Source organism: Miscanthus floridulus, chromosome 8 (genome assembly GCF_019320115.1).
Source record: "Miscanthus floridulus cultivar M001 chromosome 8, ASM1932011v1, whole genome shotgun sequence".
Lineage (NCBI taxonomy): Eukaryota > Viridiplantae > Streptophyta > Magnoliopsida > Poales > Poaceae > Miscanthus > Miscanthus floridulus.
The window spans coordinates 183,625,479-183,648,570 of NC_089587.1; the positions used below are offsets into that span (position 1 = coordinate 183,625,479).

General features: G+C 45.8%; 1 protein-coding gene across 1 annotated transcript; it reads left to right on the plus strand.

Moving 5' to 3' along the window:
• The first annotated feature begins 977 nt into the window (after positions 1 to 977).
• Positions 978 to 11,285, plus strand: LOC136474237 (uncharacterized protein At4g06744-like). The gene is made up of 2 exons (XM_066471831.1): positions 978 to 1,245; positions 10,151 to 11,285. Exons 1-2 carry the CDS (start codon positions 978 to 980, stop codon positions 11,194 to 11,196), a joined length of 1,314 nt encoding a protein of 437 aa, XP_066327928.1. The 3' UTR covers positions 11,197 to 11,285.
• Positions 11,286 to 23,092: the final 11,807 nt, after the last annotated feature.

Genomic DNA, 23,092 nt, shown 5'->3' on the forward strand with positions numbered 1-23,092 from the left:
GATCGCCCCGAGTCGCCTAGGGAAGCCCACGCCAAGGGAAAAAATATGACTCCAAACCTCTCCGCGTCGCCTTGTTTTGGGTCCTCCAACAGTCCAACCCACAAACTTGTGGGGGCAAAAACAGCACCCACCCGGCCACCGCTGGGTGTAGAACCCGCAGGACCCGACCCAATTAAGGATGGCAACGGGGATATACCCGTCGGGTATCGCCGGAACGTTCTCTTCCCCGCTACGGAGAATTCATCCCGTCCCCATCCCCATTAACTGTCTCGGGTATAGATTCTTGCCCATCCCCATACCCGTCGGGTATCGGTCGGTTAACAGATACCCGACGGGTACTGCATACCTGATAAACAAGGACACTTGGGGTCGCAGCTTTGCAATCGGAGACGTTTCTTATTCACCCGGGTATAAGTGTCGGAGTCTCAGAGATGCCGAGGAGAAGGAGCGAGGTTGCGAGGAGGACGAGCAAAGATGGCAGAGAGACCGAACTGAGGAAGCGAGGGGCACGAGCGCTCGTGAGATATGCGTGCTTGTGCTGCTGGCGGAGATGATGAGGAAAAATTGAACGAGGGTTCCTAGAACACACAAACTATATATATGACTGTTTAGATTTGGACCAAAATACCTATGTTGAGTTTCTTTGGGCCTAATACTCGCATGACAGATCAAATAGTCGGGTTCCCCAACGGGTAACGGGGACGGGTAAACACGGAACGTTCCCGTACCCGCTATACCCGTCGGGTATGGATTCTTTCCCATTTAGATGCCCGCGGGTAAAGATATGATCCCATCCCCGTCCCCTAATGGATCAAATACCTGTCGGGTATCGGGTATCGGGGCCCGTTGCCATCTTTAGACCCAATCCATTGCCATACCACTCGCTTGTCTATATATATATATATATATATGTCCTGACTGCTAGTTCATATTCCATGACACCCGCCGCTGAGCAAATTCACAAAACTGAAATGACCATGGCCAACCGACTTAGATTGTTGCTCCCCCACCCCCAATGCCTCTTCTTGCTGCTATGTTACGTTGTTGCGATTGTAGCACACCCGTCCAGCCTAGATCAAGCATCCCCCAAGACGAACCAACATCCTCTATCATACAACAACCTACGGCCAAACGATTTTCCAAACGATCGGCTGTACCGCGCTTACCACGTCATTCAAAGCTTCAAGAGCACGATCACTTCGGATCCCAAGAATATCACCGGCACGTGGACCGGCAATGACATCTGCCACTAGTAGAGAACAGACCTTTGATCCTCGGTCAAAATGGACTCTAGTCCCGGAATTTTTTGCCCCCGGGACTAGAAATACCTTTAGTCCCGGTTGGTGGATCCAACCGGGACTAAAGGCCCCTGCCCAACGGCTACTGCGCCAGACAGAGGTGGCAGGGACCTTTAGTCCCGGTTGGAGCCACCAACCGGGACTAAAGGTAGACTTCTACTCCCGGTTGGTGGCTCCAACCGGGAGTAAAGGTCTACTCCCGGGCCGTGGCTGCGCCCGGGGTTGGAAAGTTACCTTTAGTCCCGGTTGGATCTATCAACCGGGACTAAATGTTCTCCCTTTATAAATCGGTCGTCTCCTCCTTCCTCCCCGAGCCCGAGCTCAGCACATTTTGAAGCTCACTGCAGTAGTGTTCTTGCTTCCTCCCTCCCTCCATTGTTCCTCCATCCATTCTTCGATTCCTCCGTCGATTCTTCAGTTGTAAAGGTTATCAATCTCATACTCTCATTTTTTACCATTTTCTTATGCCATTTTATTCACTATATATATTTATGGTTCTTTATTATGGTTTTTTTTCATTTGTAAGCAATTTGAGCTCAAAATCACTTTAAGCTTGCATATTTACATGAAAGAAGGTTAAAGTATATATAAATATAAAGTTAGAAAATAGTTAGAAAATTATAGCAAATCCTTACTAGTTGAACTTGCGGACCGTGTTCAGGTCGGCGAGGATGTTCTCTGCCGAGCGGTAACGGACGTCAAGGAGGAGCTTTGATTCTACGAGGGAGAGCGATAACGGTCGTGGAAGACCGTGTTCCCTTCCTCGTAGAATCGGAGCTCTTCCTTGACCAAGTACGGTGCCGTCCGGTGGAGAAATCCTCGCCAAGCTGATCACGTAAGCAAGGTCAACTAGTACGGATGGTTATTTATTCACATGTCCCGATATCGTCGTAGTAGTCTGTCAATCACCGTACCTAAACGTAGTATATATAAATAAAAACTTAGAAAATAGTTAGAAAATTATAGAAAATCCGTATTAGTTGAACTTGCGGACCGTGTTCAGCTCGGCAAGCATGTTCTCTGTCGAGCGGTAACGGACATCAAGGAGGAGCTTTGATTCTACGAGGGAGAGCGACAACGGTCGTGGGAGACCGTGTTCCCTTCCTCATAGAATCGGAGCTCTTCCTTGACCAAGTACGGTGCTGTCCGGTGGAGAAATGCTCGCCGAGATGATCACGTAAGCAAGGTCAACTAGTACGGATGGTTATTTATTCACACGTCCCGATATCGTCGTAGTAGTCTGTTATGTGTGTACATTCCCATTCTTCTGTTAATTTGCGGAAATATCATATGAATTACTTACCTGCCGCAGTAAAAGACGAGAACACAATGACCATTAAAAATATCATTGTTTAGAGATCTAGATAATTTTATAGTTTGTTAATTTTATTTGTTTATAAAAGAAGAAATTTATAGTGTATTAAAAAATGAGTATAGAGAGTAGATGGCAACTGCTTCCGGGTCCTCGGCCTCTCATGGGTTTCCAAAGCGACTTAGGCCGGGCCTTCCTCTCATTCCATGCGGCAAGTGTCGTGATGAGATGAAGATTGTGATGGAGTACCGAGTGAAGAAGGAGGGTCCCAACAAGGATCGTATCTTCTACAAGTGTCCGGATCGCAATGTGAGTTATTTTATCGTATTTAATGATTATGGTTAGTTTATACCTATTTTCATGATGGTTGTGATTAAAGTTCTAATTTTTTGTTTTAATTTCAGTGGGATGGCAGTGGACGATGTTCAGGCTTCTACTGGGAGGAAGAGTATGTTGAACTCGTGCAAAAATATCTTGCACAACAGGCAGATACGGCGGCTAATGAGGCAGTGATCCAGCCGAAGAAGCCCAAAGATGTTGCACAATCGGGGGATCTGTCTGTTTTAGTTGAGATTGGTCGCGAAATCCTTGTGCTCCTGAAATGTATTTTAGCTTTAGTTCTTTTAGTGGTAGTTGGGATTGTCTACATTGTAGCGATGCTTTCATAAATTTGTATCTTTTGTGGTGGCACGCATGTTGTATAAATAATTAATTATGATCTAGGTTTTAATATGATATTTATGTCATGTAATGCAGATGAGCCGTCATTGGATGTATAATGCTGATCGCCGCTCACAAGAGTTCATTGACGGCGTGCATTCTTTATTACGTGCAGCCGAGACAAACAAACGCGACGGTTTCATGTGCTGCCCATGTGCCATATGTAAGAATACGGTGGAATATCCTTGCTCAAGGACTCTTCATTCACACTTGTTCAAGTCGGGTTTCATGCCAAACTATATTTGTTGGACAAAGCACGGAGAAACCGGTGTTGTAATGGAAGAAGATGAAGAAGAACAATGGGACGACAATGATATTATTCCTGATGGTGCGTGCTTCAATGATACTGCAATGGGAGAAGCTGAAGAAGAGGTAGTCGCAGAAGATGAGCTGGCTGATGATCTTTGTCAGGTCATTCGTGATGCACAAAGAGAATGTGAAAGTGAAAAGGAGAAGATCAAGTTCGAGCGGATGCTAGAAGATCACAAGAAATTGTTGTACCCAACTTGTGATGCAGGGCAGAAAAAGTTGGGAACCACACTAGAATTGCTGCAATGGAAGGCAAAGAATGGTGTATCTGACAAGGGATTTGGAGAGTTACTAAAAATCCAAAAGAAGATGCTTCCGAAGTACAATGAATTGCCCGCCACTACCTACGAAGCAAAACAAGTTGTCTGTCCTATGGGGCTAGAAATAGAGAAGATACATGCATGTCCTAATGACTGCATCCTATACCGTGGCAAAGAGTACGAGAAATTGGATGCATGCCCGGTATGCCATGCGTCGCGGTATAAGATCAGGCGAGATGACCCTGGTGATGTTGAGGGCGAACGTCCACGTAAGAAAATCCCTGCCAAGGTTATGTGGTATGCTCCTATAATACCACGCTTGAAACGTCTGTTCAGAAACAAAGAACATGCAAAATTGTTACGATGGCACAAAGAAGACCGTAAGGTAGACAATATGTTGAGACACCCTGCTGATGGGTCCCAGTGGAGAGCAATCGACAGAGAATTCCCGGAGTTTGCAAATGACGCAAGAAACTTAAGGTTTGCTTTAAGTACAGATGGTATCAATCCTTTTGGAGAGCAGAACAGTAGTCATAGCACTTGGCCTGTTACTCTAAGTATCTACAACATTCCTCCTTGGTTATGCATGAAGCGGAAGTTCATTATGATGCCTGTGCTCATCCAAGGCCCGAAGCAACCTGGCAATGACATCGATGTGTACCTGAGACCACTTATTGATGAACTTCTCATTTTGTGGAATAAAGAAGGTGTACGTGTGTGGGATGAGTACAAACAGGAACACTTTGATCTGCGAGCATTGTTATTCGGAAACAACGCTACATTAATAGAAGAATTTTTTCTATCTTCATAGATCAATGTTTGTTAACGAAATTTTATCCAAATATATTCATGTAGGGTCTTTTTTTTTGAAGGATTTGTTGTAGGATATATAATGGTCAAATAGGAACTCAATTTTGATACCCAGTTTGTAAACTAAGCGTTTTTTAGTTTATCAAAAATATCACATGTTTCTTCATTTGTGAACTTTGAATATACAGATATAATATATTAATGTTGCTAAAGTAATATGAGCATTACATATTTTTTCCGGGAAGACTATCTTCAAACTTTATATCATAGCATCAGAGATCGCCTGTAAAAGAAGAAAATAAATTCTTATCATTTCGGAAATAGTAATGGTTATATGAGCAATAAGACACATATACTTACATTTCATAATGACTTATACTTATATTATTAACATAGAATTTTCTCATATGATGAATGACTACATGGTTGATCACATGGTACATAGGATCACAACATCACGCACCGACACCGCCCCGGCCCGCCTCACGTCGTCGTCGTCGTCGTCAGCACGCCGGCCCGCCTCACGTCATCGTCGTCAGCACACCGGCCACCGCGCCGACACGTATATATACGTCATTTGTATTCATATGCATTTCGTCCATGCGTTTCTATGTATACGGCGGAGCACCGCCGCCCTCGTTCACCCATGTGTACAGACATATATACGGCGGAGTGGAGCACCGCCACTCTTGTCACACCGCCCTTTCTCGTGCCCTAATTCGCCCTAGTACCGACGTAGTTCGTCCTAGTGTGGCGAATTGCGTCCGTGATCGAGGGGCAAGATTTAATAATGCATATTGTTTGTAGATTTTACGCATGTAATAAGCAAAGATTTGACGTACTATATATTGGTTTTGTTTTTTGAAGCTAGATGGCCGACCCGAGAAATATGGATGAGGAGGAGTTGATGATGAATTTGATCAACACTGGCACTCAAGTTGCCGGCGATGATGGTGCTAAAAATAACATGCAAGAGGATGTAGATGACGGGAGTCAGTACTTAGCTCTTGAACAAAATGAGCAACAACATATTGGCCAAGTATATATTTTTTATTATTAGCTATATATATATATTATCATATGTCCTATGTGTGCTCATGACATTAAAAATAATGTTTATGTTTTGTAGCCCTCTGGATCGACATCAACAACTACAACGAAGAGTAAAAATGTTCGAGGTCCCAAAAAGCCATTGGAGGGTCGCTTCATCATCTCAGAGTTCAATGTGGATACAGGAGAACCGGGGGGGCCGAATAAAATGAAATTTGTGCACCACTGTGGTTACCTTGTACGGGACCGACTCCCGATTAGTACCCGTGAATGGAAGAAGAAGACCAATGCTCCTCATATCAGTTTTGTCTCCGATCGTGACAAGGCGTTAATTTGGAATGATGTCTTGGTACATTTCACGCTCCAAACAGATGATTATGATGATATAATAGATGGTGATGAATTGAAGGAGCGAGTTAGGGATTGGGCAATGAAGAAGATGGCCACCCAGTTTCAGACTTGGAAGAAACACCTATACACGACGTATGTCAAGAAGAACATAGCACCAGATTTTACTGTCCCAGGCCCGATCTCAAAGCAGAGGCCCTATTGGGATGAGTTTGTACAGTACAAGACTTCGGAAGAGGGTGTGAGTCGGGTGATAAAGAACCAACATAATGCCCAACAGAAGACATACCACCATACCTTGGGATCAGGTGGCTACCCGACTGCCATTAAGAAGTGGAACAAAATGGAAGCAGACCTTCTTGCCAAGGGTATCAGACCAGAATCACTCGAGTGGGGAGAACGTGCAAAGAATTGGTTTTTCGCTCATGGGGGAACACTAGACCAGGAGACAGGGAAGTGCGTTTATGGCGCAAGACTGCAAGAAGCAGCAGAAAGATTGTTTTATGCTCAGAGAGCTACTGCTAGTGGTGCGTTCAGGCCCAACAGAGAGAAGGATGAGCTGACATACGCCATCGGGACTATTGAACATGGTGGCCGAACTAGAGGCAAAGGAAGTGTCTCGTGGGAGCATGGATTCCCTCAGGACAGACCTTCCTACAGAAGTCGCCAGAGAAAGAAGGAAGAAGAGGCACACCGGCTCCAGAGGTTGGAGGAAGCGGTGCGTGAAGCACAGGAGCGGGAAAAAAACCTTGAAGCGAGAATGCAGGAGGAAATCAAAAGGCAAGTGCAAATAGCAGTGAGTGCAAGCAAGCAGGCATCAGAGCCAGGAATCAACATTAGCCAATCTGTTCAGTTGAAAAGCAGCTGCGCTTCCACGGAGATACCAAATCAAGGGGACACAGGACTGCGCTTCCCTGTGGATGACGTCACTGAACCTTGTACAACGTGTGAGCTACACATTCCGAAGGAGAATTCCACAATCAAGGTGGCTATCGGTCTTGTTAATCCTATCGACCGAACCAAGACACCAAGGATTCATGGGAATATAATCCAAGAAGGATATGCCACCATCTCGGTAGATAAAGCTGAAAAAGGTTTTAGTGATTTGCCTCTTGACATTCCTGGAGGTGATGGCGAGAAGACTCTAGGAGAAGCGGAGAAGACATTCATTCTATGGCGCAAGCGCTACATCATCATTCCAGGGATGTCGGCTCCACCTCCTCCTGAACTACCTCACCATAGGTATGTGCGGATGAAAACACTACATCATTAATTTGTATTGGCTTAAATAATTAACAATCTGCTCATAATAATATGTCATTCCTTTTTTTGTAGCAGATCCTCCCCCAATCTAAATCCAATTGTTCAATCGCCAGATCATCATAGTGCTCTGTACGATGACATTGTGTTGGAAGACGAGGCTGCATCCACACCCTCTCCAAGGAGGTCTCCAACGCCACAGCCGCCACCTCCAAGGAGGTCTCCAACGCCGCTGCCAACACCTCCAAGGAGGTCTCCAACGCCGCTGCCAACACCTCCAAGGAGGTCTCCAACGCCTCCCCCGCCCCCACCTACCAAGAAGCCTAGCAAGAGGCCAGCCCCTCAAACGAAGAACCAGTCCCCGCCTGCAAAGAAAGCCACCGTAAAACCAAGGGTTATTCCCAAAATAATATCTGAAGAGAAGGAAGAAGGAACTGATGCATATAAAAAAGACATGTCTAGATTCTATGACAAACTTAAAATGAATCAAGAAGCAAGGAGAAACCCAGAGAAACCGTACTTCTTCGTAGCTCCGGATATTTTAAGAAAAAAGGTGATTTCTTACCAGCATCAACAGCGGGAATCTCGTAAGCCGTCCAAATCAACGTTATCAGACTATGACCGCACTCTCACCAAGTCAATTGAGGCGGCACAGAAAAAGAAGCGGGCAGGGAAAGGAGTTGCCCAACTCGGACAACAAGCGCACCAATCAATCCCCCCGCTAGTTGTTGGTAATGAATATGGTTCGAATTTAGGATTAATGCATCAGGCAAACATACCTCCGGATGTCGATTTGGATCACCTTGGTGAATTTCTTGATGAGACTGGTCTCGACCTTTACCAGATGTTTGGTGATGGAAACATTGAGAGTGCGGCGGAGGTTGATATTTGGAAGAAAAAATTTGTACTAGGCCAGAGTCTATACAACCCTCAAGCCTTATCTGATCTGGGGACGCAAATGTACCTGCTAAACAAGTGGTACATGCAGGCGTCTACCAGTGGAGACTTCTGCGTTGGTGTCAGAATTAGAGACGAACATTGGTTCCGTGGCGATGATGTTATGTATGTTGACTTTGCAGAATTTCATCAACTATGCCACCTGACCTCTCTGGACAAAGTTATCATTAGCTGCTATTGCCTGTAAGTAATAATTCTTTCGATCTATTATTAAACTCATCATATGTGTGTATATGCATATAAATTATCCTAACAAGTACTATATATATGCAGATTTACAATGACAGAGCTCAGAAAGGAAGGCTGCAATGAAATTGGTTTTGTTGATCCCCATATAGTATTCAAAGACCCAATTACTCCAATGACTAATTGGAAGTCTGAGTCAGAGAGTAACCTCATGAACTTCTTAGTGAACCAACGCCACAAGAAGGATATACTCTTTCCCTATAACTTCAAGTGAGTGTTAATCATGTCGATCATAGCCTTAATGGCTCATATGTTGATTCTAGTTAATTAATGAGTGTTATGCGTTATATCCTATAAACACATGCAGCAATCACTGGATATTGATGGACATCGATCTGGTGAAAAGTCACTTGATAATCTATGACTCGATGAGAAAACCACAACAAGACTACCAAGATATGATAGATATTATCCAGAGGTAATTTCGAGATCTCTAGCAACTATATATACACACAAACATGATGATTAACTATATCTGATGACGTGGCAAATTTTTTATTGGGCAGTGTTTGGAAAACCTTTATTGAGAAGCAACACATGGAAAAATGCAAAGCGCCACTGAATGTAATCCCATTGAAAGTAAGTCCCCTGAATCGCATCATCTTTATTAATTAAACATATAGCTTTCACCGGATCACCAGATTGGATGACAAATCTTTTTCTCGTAAAGTGGTGTCTGAGGCAGGAACAGGGGAACAACTACTGTGGTTACTATGTTTGCAAGTTTATCAAGGTGGTCTCCCAAAGAACTCCTACAGAGAGACTCAAAGTACGTTAAAAATACACTATATATTCATTTAATTATTATTATTGATTGTGTTACTATGTCTTTATATATATATATGTACATATATTAATTTATTTTCCTTTAATTCAAACCTGTAGACTCGATGGTTGGAGGAAAAGGTCATACGGCAAGACCAAATCAAAGCAATTCAAGAGTCTATAGCCGGATTTTTTAATGAGCAGGTCATCGATTCCAAGGGCGAGTTCTACTTCGACCCAACACTGCCATTGAAGCCAAGCTAGAGGATGAGAAGAAACTTGTTATGTCACAACAACTATAATGCAATCTTTTGTAATATATGCACATGAAATAATATAATGTAAAATACACATATGCATGCATGCATGTAAATATATATATGATGCATGCATGCATATATATATATATATATATATATTTATATGATTGAATTGTGTGATTTAATACGTTCATTGTGCTTGAACCGAAACATACTATATGCGCGTATAAATGTATAATTAGCAGCGTACAATACGACTTCGAAAACCTATTTTGAAAAGAAAACAAAAAAATGAAAAGAAAAGAAAAAAGAAAAAAACCTTTAGTCCCGGTTCGTATTACCAACCGGGACTAAAGGTGCCGGCCATCGTGGCATGTCAGGAGGCACCTTTAGTCCCGGTTGGTGTTACCCACCGGGACTAAAGGTCCTCCTTTAGTCCCGGTTCCTGACCCGGGACTAAAGGACCCCCCCTTTAGTCCCGGATGCTTGCTCCCGGGTGGGGAACCGGGACTAGAGGGGGTTCCCCACCGGGAGTAAAGCTCGGTTCTGTACTAGTGTGCGGCGAGAAGAGCTACGTTGGCTTCTACTGTGCAACACTGATGGGCCGAGCTAAGGAGCTCACAGTCACGGCAGTAATTCTCAATGATTTTGGTCTGCGTGCACCGAAGCTGCAAGGCTTCGTCGACCGGCTCCCCGATGTCGCACTCTTCCATGCAGCCTCCAACAACTTCGGCAACGGCATCCCCCAGCTCACAGGCCTTGAATACCTGTACGATCTTAGTGTCGACGACAATGATGATCTCCAAGTTCAGGACTATTCCGAAGCTACTGGGCGTGCTGCAGCCAAGATTCACTGTATTACTGGCATGATTAGCTTTAGAATTCGTATTGGAACTGGCTCTAATAAGGGAGGTGGCATCATTCCTGGAGTTACGGATGGTAAGGCTCTCCTGTTGAATTATAACAACCTGTCCGGGCAACTTCCTGCAGATCTTGGCTTCTCCAAACTGAGTTTCCTCGCCCTGGCCAACAACAGGCTAACAGGGCCAATTCCCCCATCTATAGCGCACTTGAAAGACTCCCTTCTCGAGATTCTCCTCCTGAACAACCAGCTCTCCGGTTGTCTCGCCCCCGAGCTCGGCATGCTCACCAAGGCGGCGGTCATTGATGCCGGGATGAACCAGCTCACCGGCCCGATCCCGTCATCCTTCTCCTGCCTCAGCAGCATTGAGCAGCTGAACCTGGCCGGAAACCGCCTCTACGGCCATGTACCCGACGCGCTCTGCAAGCTCGCCGGGCCTGCCGGCCGACTCGCCAACCTCACGTTGTCCGGCAACTACTTCACCTCGGTCGGGCCGGCATGCGCGGCGCTGATAAAAGATGGCGTGCTGGACGTGAAGAGCAACTGCATTCCGGAGCTCGCCAACCAGAGGCGCCCGGCGGAGTGCGCTGCATTCCAGAGCCAGCCAAAGACTTGCCCGGCGGTGGCAAGCACTGAGATGACGTGCCCCACCGCAGCTGCCAAGGATGCGGTGGCGCCGGGGGAGAGGAAGGTTAGGGACTACTTCAGCTATGTGACGTATGCCACGCTGCATGAGTGAGCGGCGCCGCATGCAGTAGGAGACAACCAGTGCCTCGATGGTATTTGGCTAATTGTTCTTGTACTGTTTTCATGATGTGTACACTACTCTGTGTTTTGGTGCATGTGCTTGTGATTTTTGTACATTTTCTCTTCACGTGTGTTGCTGTCATATCGAGATCATCTGATCATTTAATTTGTACTGCTTCTCGTCCATTTAATGAAAACTATTCTTGGTGTTTCTGTCTTGGATGTTCCATATTTATACATACTTACATGTGTTACTAGTCAACAGTGAGCTTAGCAATAGCAAGGAACCGTAGCAACAGCCATCTCCCAAATTTTGTGATGAGAGTAAATTCGATATCTTCGTCACTGTATTATTCATTGTATTTTTTTTTTCTGTATATGATAGACGCCCGGGTGAACGATTGAACGAGATCAGACCTTTTTGGCTAAAAAAAATGAGACCAGACCCCATCCAAGGCTCATCGCGTGCCTTCGCGCGCAGCATCAGGCACCTAGGCAACAGGCATTCGCAGCACAATTGACCGGGATCCGCGTGCCTCTATGGCGCAGGTGGTGGTGATAGACTGCTAGTTGATGCGCCCCCTGTACTAAAGGGTCCCTGGGCCAGACATACAGTACGACGCCCGGCCGGCTTGCCAACCTCTCGCTGTCACACCCGCGCGCTCTGCTGTGACCTGTGACTCTTTGAGGAGAAAATTTTGTATTTGGCCCTAAAATAATGCTTCTTTCTTATTTGACATCGAAACTGAAAATCTTTCCTATATGTCCTGAACTCGAGTTTTTCTTTCCTATTTGACACTTCCGTCAGTTTGGATGGTTAACGGCGTCAAGTCCTATGTGAAAAGTCCGTTTTACCCTTAGAGTTTTTTACAGTCCTGGCATTCCATGGTTAATATTGCTATCTTTTATGAAACATTGCAGTTTAAGATAAAAACATTCATAAAAGATAGCAATATTAACCATGGAATGCCAGGACTGTAAAAAACTCTAGGGGTAAAACGGACTTTTCACATAGGACTTGACGCCGTTAACCATCCAAACTGACGGAAGTGTCAAATAGAAAGAAAAACTCGAGTTCAGGACATATAGGAAAGATTTTCAGTTTCAATGTCAAATAAGAAAGGAGCATTATTTTTAGGGTCAAATACAAAATTTTCTCCTCTTTGAGCGTCTGGGCCAGTGCAAGCTAGCTGGAAGCGCTGTCGTCGTCCAACGAGCGGCATGTTCGGCTGGGATTATTTCCTCATAAACGATCGTAAATTTCTAGTCGAAACAGTATTTTTCTTTTACACCAAACCAGCCAGCAGTACTTCTTCATGATCCAGCAACGAACAAGCCCAGCCAAACGAACAGGCTGAAGTTTAGTATCCCGTGTGCTACGCCCAGCCTGTTCGGTTGGCTGGTTCGTTTCGTTGCTGGTTCGTGAAGAAGTACTGCTGGCTGGTTTGTGTGAGAGAAAAATACTGTTCCGGCTGAAAATTTACGATCGTTTACGACAAGCCACAGCCAAACGAACAGGCTGCTTGATTTTCGGTGGTCATATATAGCTAACCACGACCGCCTGCTATCTGCCTTTAACTTTGTAAAATACCAAAGTTGCTATGGACCTCTTCTTTTTTATGAGTTTTTTATTTTATAAAATGACTAAACAATGAAATTTGGTCACTAATCTTAGGCAAGTAGTTGTTGAAGTTGCTCTTAGATGTCGTATTTGTATCTAATCGTTTCGTTTCGTTAAATTGATGTTGCCTCGTTTGTTCTGCGCCATGCGCAAAGTGCAGGGCGGGATGCTGCGAATATTGTGCGCTCGTCCGTGATTTAGCTTGATGCAGGCATGCAGGTAGGGATAACAAGACCGCATAATCGGATAAAAAACGACCCGGCCTACCTCGTAGTTAATCTCTCTATGTAGCGAAACCAAATATGGCATCTAATAAAAAACGGAGGGAGTATATCACATGGGCATTGCCCACGGTACTCTCTTTACTTATTACTAGCAAATATGTATCGAATTAAAATATATCTTGGTATATTTTTCTTCCATTGCAAAGTGCATAATTATTTATATATAAATATATTATAACTTTAATTTTTCATACTAGCCTTGTGTTTTTATGACTCAATATTGACCTTTGTAGCTTTTTTGACGTATCATATGAACCTCAATTTTTTTGTCAATGTGTAAAGGATTCGTCTATCTGTTAATAATTATGACAGGAGACCTCTCTTGATTTTTCACACGGCAGCCCTCGTCAGAAATTACATAAATACATTTGTTTAGATTTCATTAGACAATAATCCGTCCAAGATTCCGGTTCATGAAATAATTAGTTATACCATTGACTAATCCATATTTTATATCTGACTTTGACTTTGTAAAATACCAAGGTTGTTGTGGACCTCTTCTTTTTTTTACGAGTTTTTTATATTTTACAAAATGACTAAACAATGAAATTTGACCATTAATTTTAGGCAAGTGGTTGTTGGAGTTGCTCTTAGATGTCGTATTTGTGTCTAATCGTTTCGTTCCGTTAAACTGATGTTGCCTCGGTTGATCTGCGCCAAAGTGTGGGGCCGGATGCTGCAAACATTCTGCGCTCGTCCGTGATTTATCTTGCATGCAGCCATGCAGGTAGGGATAACGAGACCGCATAATCAGATAAAAAAGGACCTAGCCTACCTCGCAGGTAGGGGGTATTTGAATGCCGGAACTAAAATTTAGGAGGTGTTATATGAGATGTTGTATGTAGTGTTTGGATACTAAGAACCTGTTTGATTTCTCTTCTAAAAATTTTAGGAGCTAAAATCTGTCTAAAATCTGCCAAAAGAACCAAACATCCGCTCCTAAAATCTCCTAACAAGTTTAGGAGGATCCACAAACTTTACGAGCTCCACCCCTCCTGAAAGCTCCTAAAGTCCATCCTGAACCCCCACTACCCCTCCCGATCACACGCATCCAGAGAAGGAGGAGGTGACATGCAGAGAAAGTACCAGGCGCATGCAGAGGAGGAGGAGGGGTAAGGAGGAGGGCTGCATGGTCTTTTTGCCAGTGCATTTATTGCTTTTAGTCAGTTTTAGGAGGTGAAACCAAACACTCTTTTAGGAGGTTTTAGAAGGCTGACTAAAACTTTTAGGAGCTCGGAACCAAACAGAGCCTAATAAAAAAAATCAAATTACAGAATCCGTCAGTAATCTACGAGACAAATTTATTAAGCCTAATTAATTCATCATTCGCGCATGTTGCTGTAGCATCACATTGTCAAATCATAGACTAATTAGGCTTAAAAGATTTGTCTCACAAATTAGTCGCAAACTATGCAATTAATTTCGTAATTAGTCTATATTTAATATTTCATGCATGTGTCCAAACATCCGATAGGACAACGACTAAAGTTTAGGAGGAACCAAACACCCCCTTAATCTCCACCTCGGTCTATGTAGCGAAACCAAATATGGCATCTAATAAAAAACGGAGGGAGTATATCACATGGGCATTGCCCACGGTACTCTCTTTACATATTACTAGCAAATATACTCATGCGTTGCAACGAAAGAAAAAACTATTAAACATTCATGCAAAATGATAACATGAATGGTACATGCATATCTACTTATGTTTTATGCTTTTATAATTTATTTTGTGATGACTGTCACATCCATAAGATAAGTTAACGCTGACAATAAATAACAATATCCTATTAAACCTGTATCGAATTAAAATACACCTTGGTATATTTTTTCTTCCATTGCAAAGTGCATAATTATTTATATATAAATATATTATAGCTTTAATTTTTCATACTACCCATATGTTTCTATGACTCAATATTGACCTTTGTAGCTTTTTTGACCCATCATATGAACCTCCTTAACTTTTTTGTCGATGTGTAAATGATTGGTCTGCCTGCCAATCACTATGTAAAAAAGCCACATACCTACCACCTCACCATAGACGCGACCAGTAAGGCGCGTCTGATGTAGTACAACTACAGACGCGCCTTCCTGATTCGCGTCTATAGTAAGTCATTGGTGGGGGTCGTCAGTCCGGCGAGGTCAACACACGTCTGTAATAAGCGTTTACTACAGACGCGTGTTGGTAAAAGGCATCTGAGATAAACCTACAGACGTGTGTATGTAAAAAAGCGTCTGTATCTGCAGCAGTTATTACAGACGCGTGTTGTGATTTTCGAGTCTTGGATAGCAGGATCAAACTATACGGACGCGCGTACGTGACACACGTATGTAGTAAGATCTCTTATTGCAGATGCGTGTGTTGTTGCAGATGCGTGTTTCTAACACGCGTCTTGAGTAATCCTACTTGTAGCAGACGCGTCCTCCTCTATACACGTCTGTACTTTATGACAGACGTGTGTTCCATACGCACGTCTATAGTACTTGGCCTGCGTACTTAGCTGTTGGCACGTGCTAACGGGCAGAGGGAGGTACTTGGCGCGTACGGAACACAGCGGGCAGTGGCTCTTGCGTGGTTTCGAGGAGCGCGGGTGGAGTTGGCGGGAGGCGAGCGGACTTGCGCTCCGCGCGCGAAGGCCCGCGACGGGCGACGAAAGGAGGGCCGCGCGGCAGGCGGCGGGGCGCACTGCTGTGGCGGGCGACGAAAGGAGGGCCGCGCGTAGGCGGCTAGGCATAGGTGAGCAAGTCTTAAGCTCGAGCCGCCAGCACTCCTCTCTTTCCATCTTCTCTGTCGGAGCACCGCCGCGCCACTCGACGACGAAATTCATCGCCGTTGTTCCATCTTGTACCAATTTTCCACGCTCCCAGCTCCGCCTAGTTTTTGCCGTCCTCCTCGAACCGCTGTAGCCACCTCTCGCCCCCGCAATCGCCTTCGGCGTCGGTTGCTGCCGCGGCTGTGCCACCATGGCCACCATGGGTAGCTCGCCATGGCTAGTTCGTTCCGGTGCTCCTTTGGTGATCTCGTTTATTATTTTAGCTCTCCTGTGACTCCGTGATGCTCATCGGCTCCATTCTTTTACCTCTATCATGCAGGTCACGGTGGAACGGTGACCTCACCACCAGTTTGCGCCGCCGCACTCGCCATCATCACTGGTCATCTAGCTCCGCCTCATCCCCGGTTCAACCAAGTAGCGCATCGACATCGCGGTGAGCTGCTGATGCTGCCTGAGCCCTTAGACTAACCTATACCATGCTGAATCTGCCGAAGCGCCGCAACGCGACCGTTCTATGTTCGTCGCACCGCCATGGCTGTGGTTGAGCTCGAGTCTGACTCTAACTCGTTCCTCTCTGTAGTGTACTCGATCAGGTGTGCTCCGACCGTGTGCTTCTCTGTGAACAATGATGAACTTGTGTGAAGCTTTTGTGAAACTTGCAATGTGAACTAAGTCTACTGAAAAATGTGATTTTTATTACTAAAGCATTGGTGAATTTGCTTATATTCCTCCATTTTCACTCCAGCCATTAACAAACCAGCAACAATATATATGTAATATATTAATATATACATAGATGCATTTCTAGCCAAAGTATATATGTGACAGATCAAGTTTGCATCAATTACATCATCACCAAAAGTTAACACAGAGTTTACATTCACATAGAGTTTCATCAGCACAGAGTTAACACAACATCACATCATCATTAGTTGTTCGTCGGCGGTGGAGGCATGGCACCCTGCAACTTGCTCTGGAGGTCAAGCACATTTTGAACCACGGATGCCAGTTGGTCACCAAGGTCGTCCAGGTTCTTCTTGAGATGCTTAGCCTTCTCTTTCTTGAGTTAGTCAACACTCCGCTAAAGACTGCCTATGTTCTTCATGATGGGTTTTAGAGCTACATCCAGGGCCTCATGCATGATACTTAGAGGGAGCTGATAAGATCAAACCTATATGCACACAGAAACAGTTATAGAAACATATATCAAAATCCAACACAAATCTAGATACTGTGACAAAAAAAACCTACATATAAGTTTCATTTGCATTCATATAAGTTTCGTTATCCAGCATACATATCAGATTCATATAAGTTTCATATAATCAATTATAGGCTACAAAGTCCATGACCTTGTGAACTCCAGAATCATAGCAAATTAGAAAAAATAAAACATCTAGCTGCTGCTAATAATGCACATAAAGACTTAGAGCTACCCCAAAGAGATGAAACCCAATCTACTCAAATCACAATGCTGAAATATTGAAGTGGCACCATCAAAATTATTCACAAGATTAAAATCATTGATCTATGATAAACATCTAGATAAAGCAATCTACTCAAAGCACAATGCTGCTACAAAATACAGACAGTTTACATTGCTTGTATAAAAACTTGAGTTGCATCTGCATTTATTCTACACTAAGTTGTTTTCTCTGCTCCATCTGGGTCCGGGATGAGTGAATAGCATGAGCCAAATTATTTTAGCAACAAACTCTTCCAATTCAGAGGCTACCAACAAAACTATCATGAAATTAAGAAAGAAAACCTACATATAAGAAGTTGTAATCTAAAGAGTGCATTACCTGGCCATGGGTGGAGCTTGAACCACTGACTTCACCGCAGTTGATGCCACCGCAGAGCCATAAACGGCACGTCCTGGCTCCTCCCTCCAAGCAGTGGTCGCACATCTTGGTGGCTGCTGCCCTTGGCGTCACAGCCAAGGAAGAAGGCGTCGCCGTTGCGCCGCTTGCGTGGCCTTCCTCTCCTTCCTCCTTGCCTCCATGGGTTCTCCTTCCTTCTCGCTATCCGAGTCCACCGCGAGCACCACCACCGACTTCTTGCCCGCTGCCCTCGAGGCCGTGGCCGAGGAAGAGGGCCTGTGTAGTCTGGCCTTCTTCTTCACCACCGCCAGCTACTTCTCCTTCATCAACACCGCCAGGTGCTTCTCCTTCCTAGTGATGACGGTGACCTTCTTCTTCAACCCCGGCGGGGTGTGGCAGAACCGCCTAATCTAATTCCCTCCCAAGGGTACTTGTCTTCCATTAGACACTAAGTACCCAAGAGAGAGCACTTAACTATGCAGTTCTGTCGAGCACACCACAAGGGAGAACTCAAAAATCCACATTTTTCCATCAGGATCATAAATGAGAGGATAAATCTTACAATATTTTTAGTCATTTCTTACATCTCTTAATACAACAGCAAAATATTACCTCAATTGATTATAACAATGGAATATAACAATGTTATCAGAGTTTTCAGCAGAAACCAAAATTTAGGTAATGACAAGTTCAAACGATAACTTGAGGAGCATCTATATACATGGAATGATAACATATTGTAATTCTTTCCTTTGTAAAACATTTTTGGGTGAAAGTTATAAATAACTCTATGTCTGCAACATAAGGAAATCCTCGTTGAGCCCACCAGGAGGTTTCCACACACAAGTGTCAGCCCTAGCATTCACCTATCACCTGCAACAGGGGGAATAAAACCCTGAGTACTCGATTGTACTCAGCAAGACTTACCCGACAGGAGGAAAATAAAAGACTCCAATGATATGCAAGGCTATTTGACTTGTGGGTTATTGTATTGCAGGAAGCATTACTAAATGTGTATCCTTATATTCAAACTTTTATTAGTAGTCATCATTAGTTCTTTAAGTAACCATTCTATATAAGCACCTATGCTACTTTCAAGCAGGTGGTAAGCAATCAGAACTCTTTTTACCATCTTTCATGTTCTAGTTCTTACTACGGTGCTAGATCATAGCCAAGTCATGCCGTCACATAGAAACAGCGATTCACGAATCAATGTAGCCTAGCTAGGTACGCCGAAACACACGGCCCGCTTGTACCCTAGTGTCAATAGAATATCATCGGCAGTCCTCCGAAGGGTATCCCACGAAGGTAGATTGATCGGCAGAGAGGCGTGTAATCAAGAATAAGAAGGCAACAGAGACACACGAGTTAGACAGGTTCAGGCCGTCAGTGTGATGTAATACCCTACTCCTATGGTCTGTTGGATTGTATTGGCTATCGTATGATATTGCGTGAGTTTAGAGGGGGTCCCTGTCCGCCTTATATAGTCTAGGGGGCAGGGTTACTAGTCGGTTAGATCTGAGAGATAACCGGAAAGTAATAACAGATTATAGGAATCATGGGATCATACGTATCCTAATAGATCTCATAGTATCTTCAGGATATCTTCTTGGTGTCTTGCGGGAGGCGCCGAGCAGAGTTGTGCCCCGCAAGGCTTCGTCTTGTGGGCTGGGCCACCCCTGGTGGCACAACCCATGTGGTCTGCTATGGGTATCTGGGGTTGTACCCCCCATAGCTAGTCCCCGAGCACCTTGTACCCGTTGTGCAACACCGTCTTGAGCTTGTCCAAGCAGGTGCGAACAAAGCCAAGCAGTCAAACTCATGGTTCGACCACCGTGATGAGTTGTCGAGCAGTTGTGAGCAGTTGCCAAGGAGTGCGAACCATCACCGAGTAGTGCGAACCGTCGTCGAGCAGCGTGAACCATCGCCGAGCAGCGTGAGCCATCGCCGAGTAGTGTAACCCAAGTATAGCTTGCCATAACGGTGTAAGGAGCTCAAGTTCAGAATAAAAAATTTCCTCGCAGCGGACCAAGTGTGCCCACTTAGAATCTGACCATGAGAAAGGGAGATAGTTGTCTTCAGCTTCAAGAGGCGTGGAGTCTTCAAGATTAAAGCAAACACACTCACCGTGAGGTGAAGTGTGCCCACTTAGTCCCCGAGCCTGACAGTAGATGACGTAGTCATGTGGTGCCAGGGTCCAAAGTAGAAGAATAGCAGATGACCAGCCGAGCAGGCAGCCAGTCCCCGGGCGTAGCCTCGAGATGAGAAAAAACACATTCACCGCAAGGTGAAGTGTGCCCACTTAGTCCCCAATCCTGACAGTAGGTGACATGGTCACGTGGTGCCAGGGTCAGAAACAACAGTCAACAGAAGGAAATCCCCAATGCGGTGAGGAACTAAGACGTAATGCTGACATAGTCCTCGAGCCACAAGAGGAAATCTTGGAGAAAACAAATCATGGAGAAAATACTGGAGTAATGGCTGTACAGTAGTAATTACTGAGCCGTAACGGTTGGCGGAGAAGTCGGTGAATATTCGGTGAGCCATAACAAATTGCAGAGATAAATGGGCGATACAGGCCACAGTTGCGTGAAAGCCCAGGTAATGGCCCACCTTGCTGTTGTGAAGAATTTGGAGGAGTGCCAATCGTGGGAGTGGTTTCCCAAAAACCCTCAAATACGAAAGGGTGGGGGAGTGCTTTATAACTGCATCACCGCACCCCGTGCTCCCACCTTTGCCACTTTGCCATTTCATCTTCTTCCTTAGCCCTCGCATTTCCAGATTCACATCCACGCTCGCTTCCACCGCCAGTCCCCATCCGGATCTGAGAGATGGCGCCGAAGAGGGGAGCTATGAACCCAAAGAAGGCGAGCCCAAAGAAGGCGAGCACCGGAGCCAGCCGTGACAAAGAGTGGGTGTCGTCGCGCACATGGGAGGCGGAGCTCAATAGATTGGTGGAGGCGGGCGTTCTTCCCAACTGTGTCACCACCGGATGGCGGCCAGCCCTCGGTGAGCCCTTCCCAATGCCTCATACCGACGAAGCTGTAGTATTTGAGGACTACTTTTGGCGCGGATTAGGTTTTCCTGTTCGCCCGTTCTTGAGGGATTTGTTGGAGTTCTGGAGAGTCAGTCTGTGCAACCTCCACCCAAACACCATATTGCACATATCTATCTTCATCCATTTCTGTGAGGCGTATCTCAGAATCCTTCCCCACTTCAACCTCTTCCATCACCTGTTCTGGCTAAAGAAGAGAGGCGGCAATGGTTCCAAGGTGGTCGGTAGAGTGTATCTTCAGCTGCGTGATGGAATGGTGGGCGAGTACCTTACTATGCCACTAAACACGTCGCTAAAGGGGTGGAACGCCAGGTGGTTCTACATGAAGCAGAGCCACCCTGCCATCCGCTGCGACGACGACCACATCCCGGAGAGCCAAAAGTGCTAGTCAGAGATGCCATGCAGTGCTGATATGGAGCAAGTGAGGGAGCTCCTTGGCTTAATAAAGGGTGTGAAGACCAATGGTGGACTGGTGGCGGCGAGCTTCATAGTGCGCTGTATCCAGCCCTACAAGGAGAGGGCCCACAGCCTTTGATTTCAAGGGGGAGACCGATGGTACCCGGGAGAGGGCAGAGATGCTATCGAGGGATGTAGTGCAAGAGTAGGCTACCGAGCTATTCGCTCCATTTGCCTCATTCAACTTGCCAGGGCAGACGAGACCCTTTCACTGCAAAAATCTACCTCCTCAGGTAAATATCTCAATTGTGTGTTCCTAATGCTTTTTATCCTTTGTCGTTGCTGTGCAGTGGACTGATTCACTTATGCAAAGATCCATTCGCAGGAAAGAGTGGTGTACTTCTCGGGCATGCCAAGGGGCGATTGGTCATAGGCCGTAGATGCCCGGCCACCGACGTAGCCTGAGGAGGAAGCCATCAGCATCTCATCGGAGAGTCCATCACCGGTGTTGAAGAAAGTCTAGGGGAAGAGAGCAGCGGCAGATGAGCTAGCCTAGAAGAAGAGAAAGACGGTGGGTGCTGCTCCCCTCAAGCCAGGCGACATCTCGCTTGGCGATGCCAGACCACTCGGATGTGGAGTACCGCGATGTTCGAGTGGTCGGATGATGACGAAGTTCCAGTGGCTCCTCCACCGAGCACGAAGGCGCCTCCGTGCAGCACGTGCGTGGAGGAACAATCGAAGGGAAAGGAGGGAGTCCCCCAATAGCAGGCGATGGGAGTCCCTGAGCAGCAAGCGAAGGGAGTCCCTGAGCAGCAGGCAAGGGGAGTTCTAGAGCGGTGGGCGGAGGGAGTCCCTGAGCAGTAGGCGAGGGGAGTCCTAGAGTGGCGGGTGGAGGAGAGGCTGATGGCAGAGACCACAGGACCTCCACCCCAAGACACAGGTATCGACCCTAAGGCCACAGCTGGGGGCTCGGGTAGGCATCGCCGGTTCAGAAAAATCTACCGGAAAGCCGCTACGTAAGTACCCTTGTCTTGGAGTTATTTGGTTGTCATATCCTTATCCTTTTTTTGGCGATTGACGAGCTGATCTGATGTAGAGCAAGGCATATGGAGGATCTGACCCTGCCCGTCTAGACTGACGAGCAAACAAAGGCTGGTCCTGGGGTGGAGGAGATGACGGTGGACCCCATCCCAGAGTCCTCGGGTGCTTGGTGGTCTACAGAGGAGTCAACCACCACTGCTGGCGGACTTGGCAGTGGTGAATAGTTGGCACCGATGGCGAACGAGTCGGCGACGATGCCCGGGGCAACGGCGGAAACCACCAGGTCTTCAGCGGCGAATGCAGGAGATGCTAGTGCCATGCCTGAGTCTAGGGCGGCGAAGCCGGTGGTGCTCAAAGAGCAAACAGCACCCTCTGAGGCGTCGCAGGGCATGGTCGGAGCCACTGTCTGACCACGGAGCCCCCGGTGGTGCCTCTAGCCGTAGCGAAGGAGGACGATGTGGAAGAGATCGAACGTGAGGAATCTCGACCCCAGGCTATCTGAATCCTCCGCAGATGTGGTGACGAGGTGGTGGTTGTTGAGGAGGAGGACACCACCAGGGAGCTGAGGAGACTGGAGTCTGCCCTTGCTGGAGTGATGAGACAAATCAAGGTCAATACTGCATCTGTAATGTTCATCTTTGATGTTGGAGATTGTTCTTCTTCATAATCTTGGCATTTTTGTAGGGGATAACTTGGACTACCGAGCAGTGGTGCCAGCTGATAAAGAGGATGGAGTGGAAGTCCGAGCAGCTCAGGAACATATCCGAGCAGAAAGCAGGTTTGGCGTATTAGCGAATGTGGTTTGTATTATTGAACAACCATATTTTTGGTGATGACTATTGTGCTTGTAGAGCAAGATGCGGAGCTTGGCCAGCTACGCCTAGCCGT

Coding starts and splice junctions, on each gene's coding strand:
- LOC136474237 (XM_066471831.1), top strand. CDS start 978: ATGGCCAACCGACTTAGATTGTTGCTCCCCCACCCCCAATGCCTCTTC. Junction 1,246..10,150: donor GTGGACCGGCAATGACATCT/GCCACTAGTAGA, acceptor GTTCTGTACTAG/TGTGCGGCGAGAAGAGCTAC.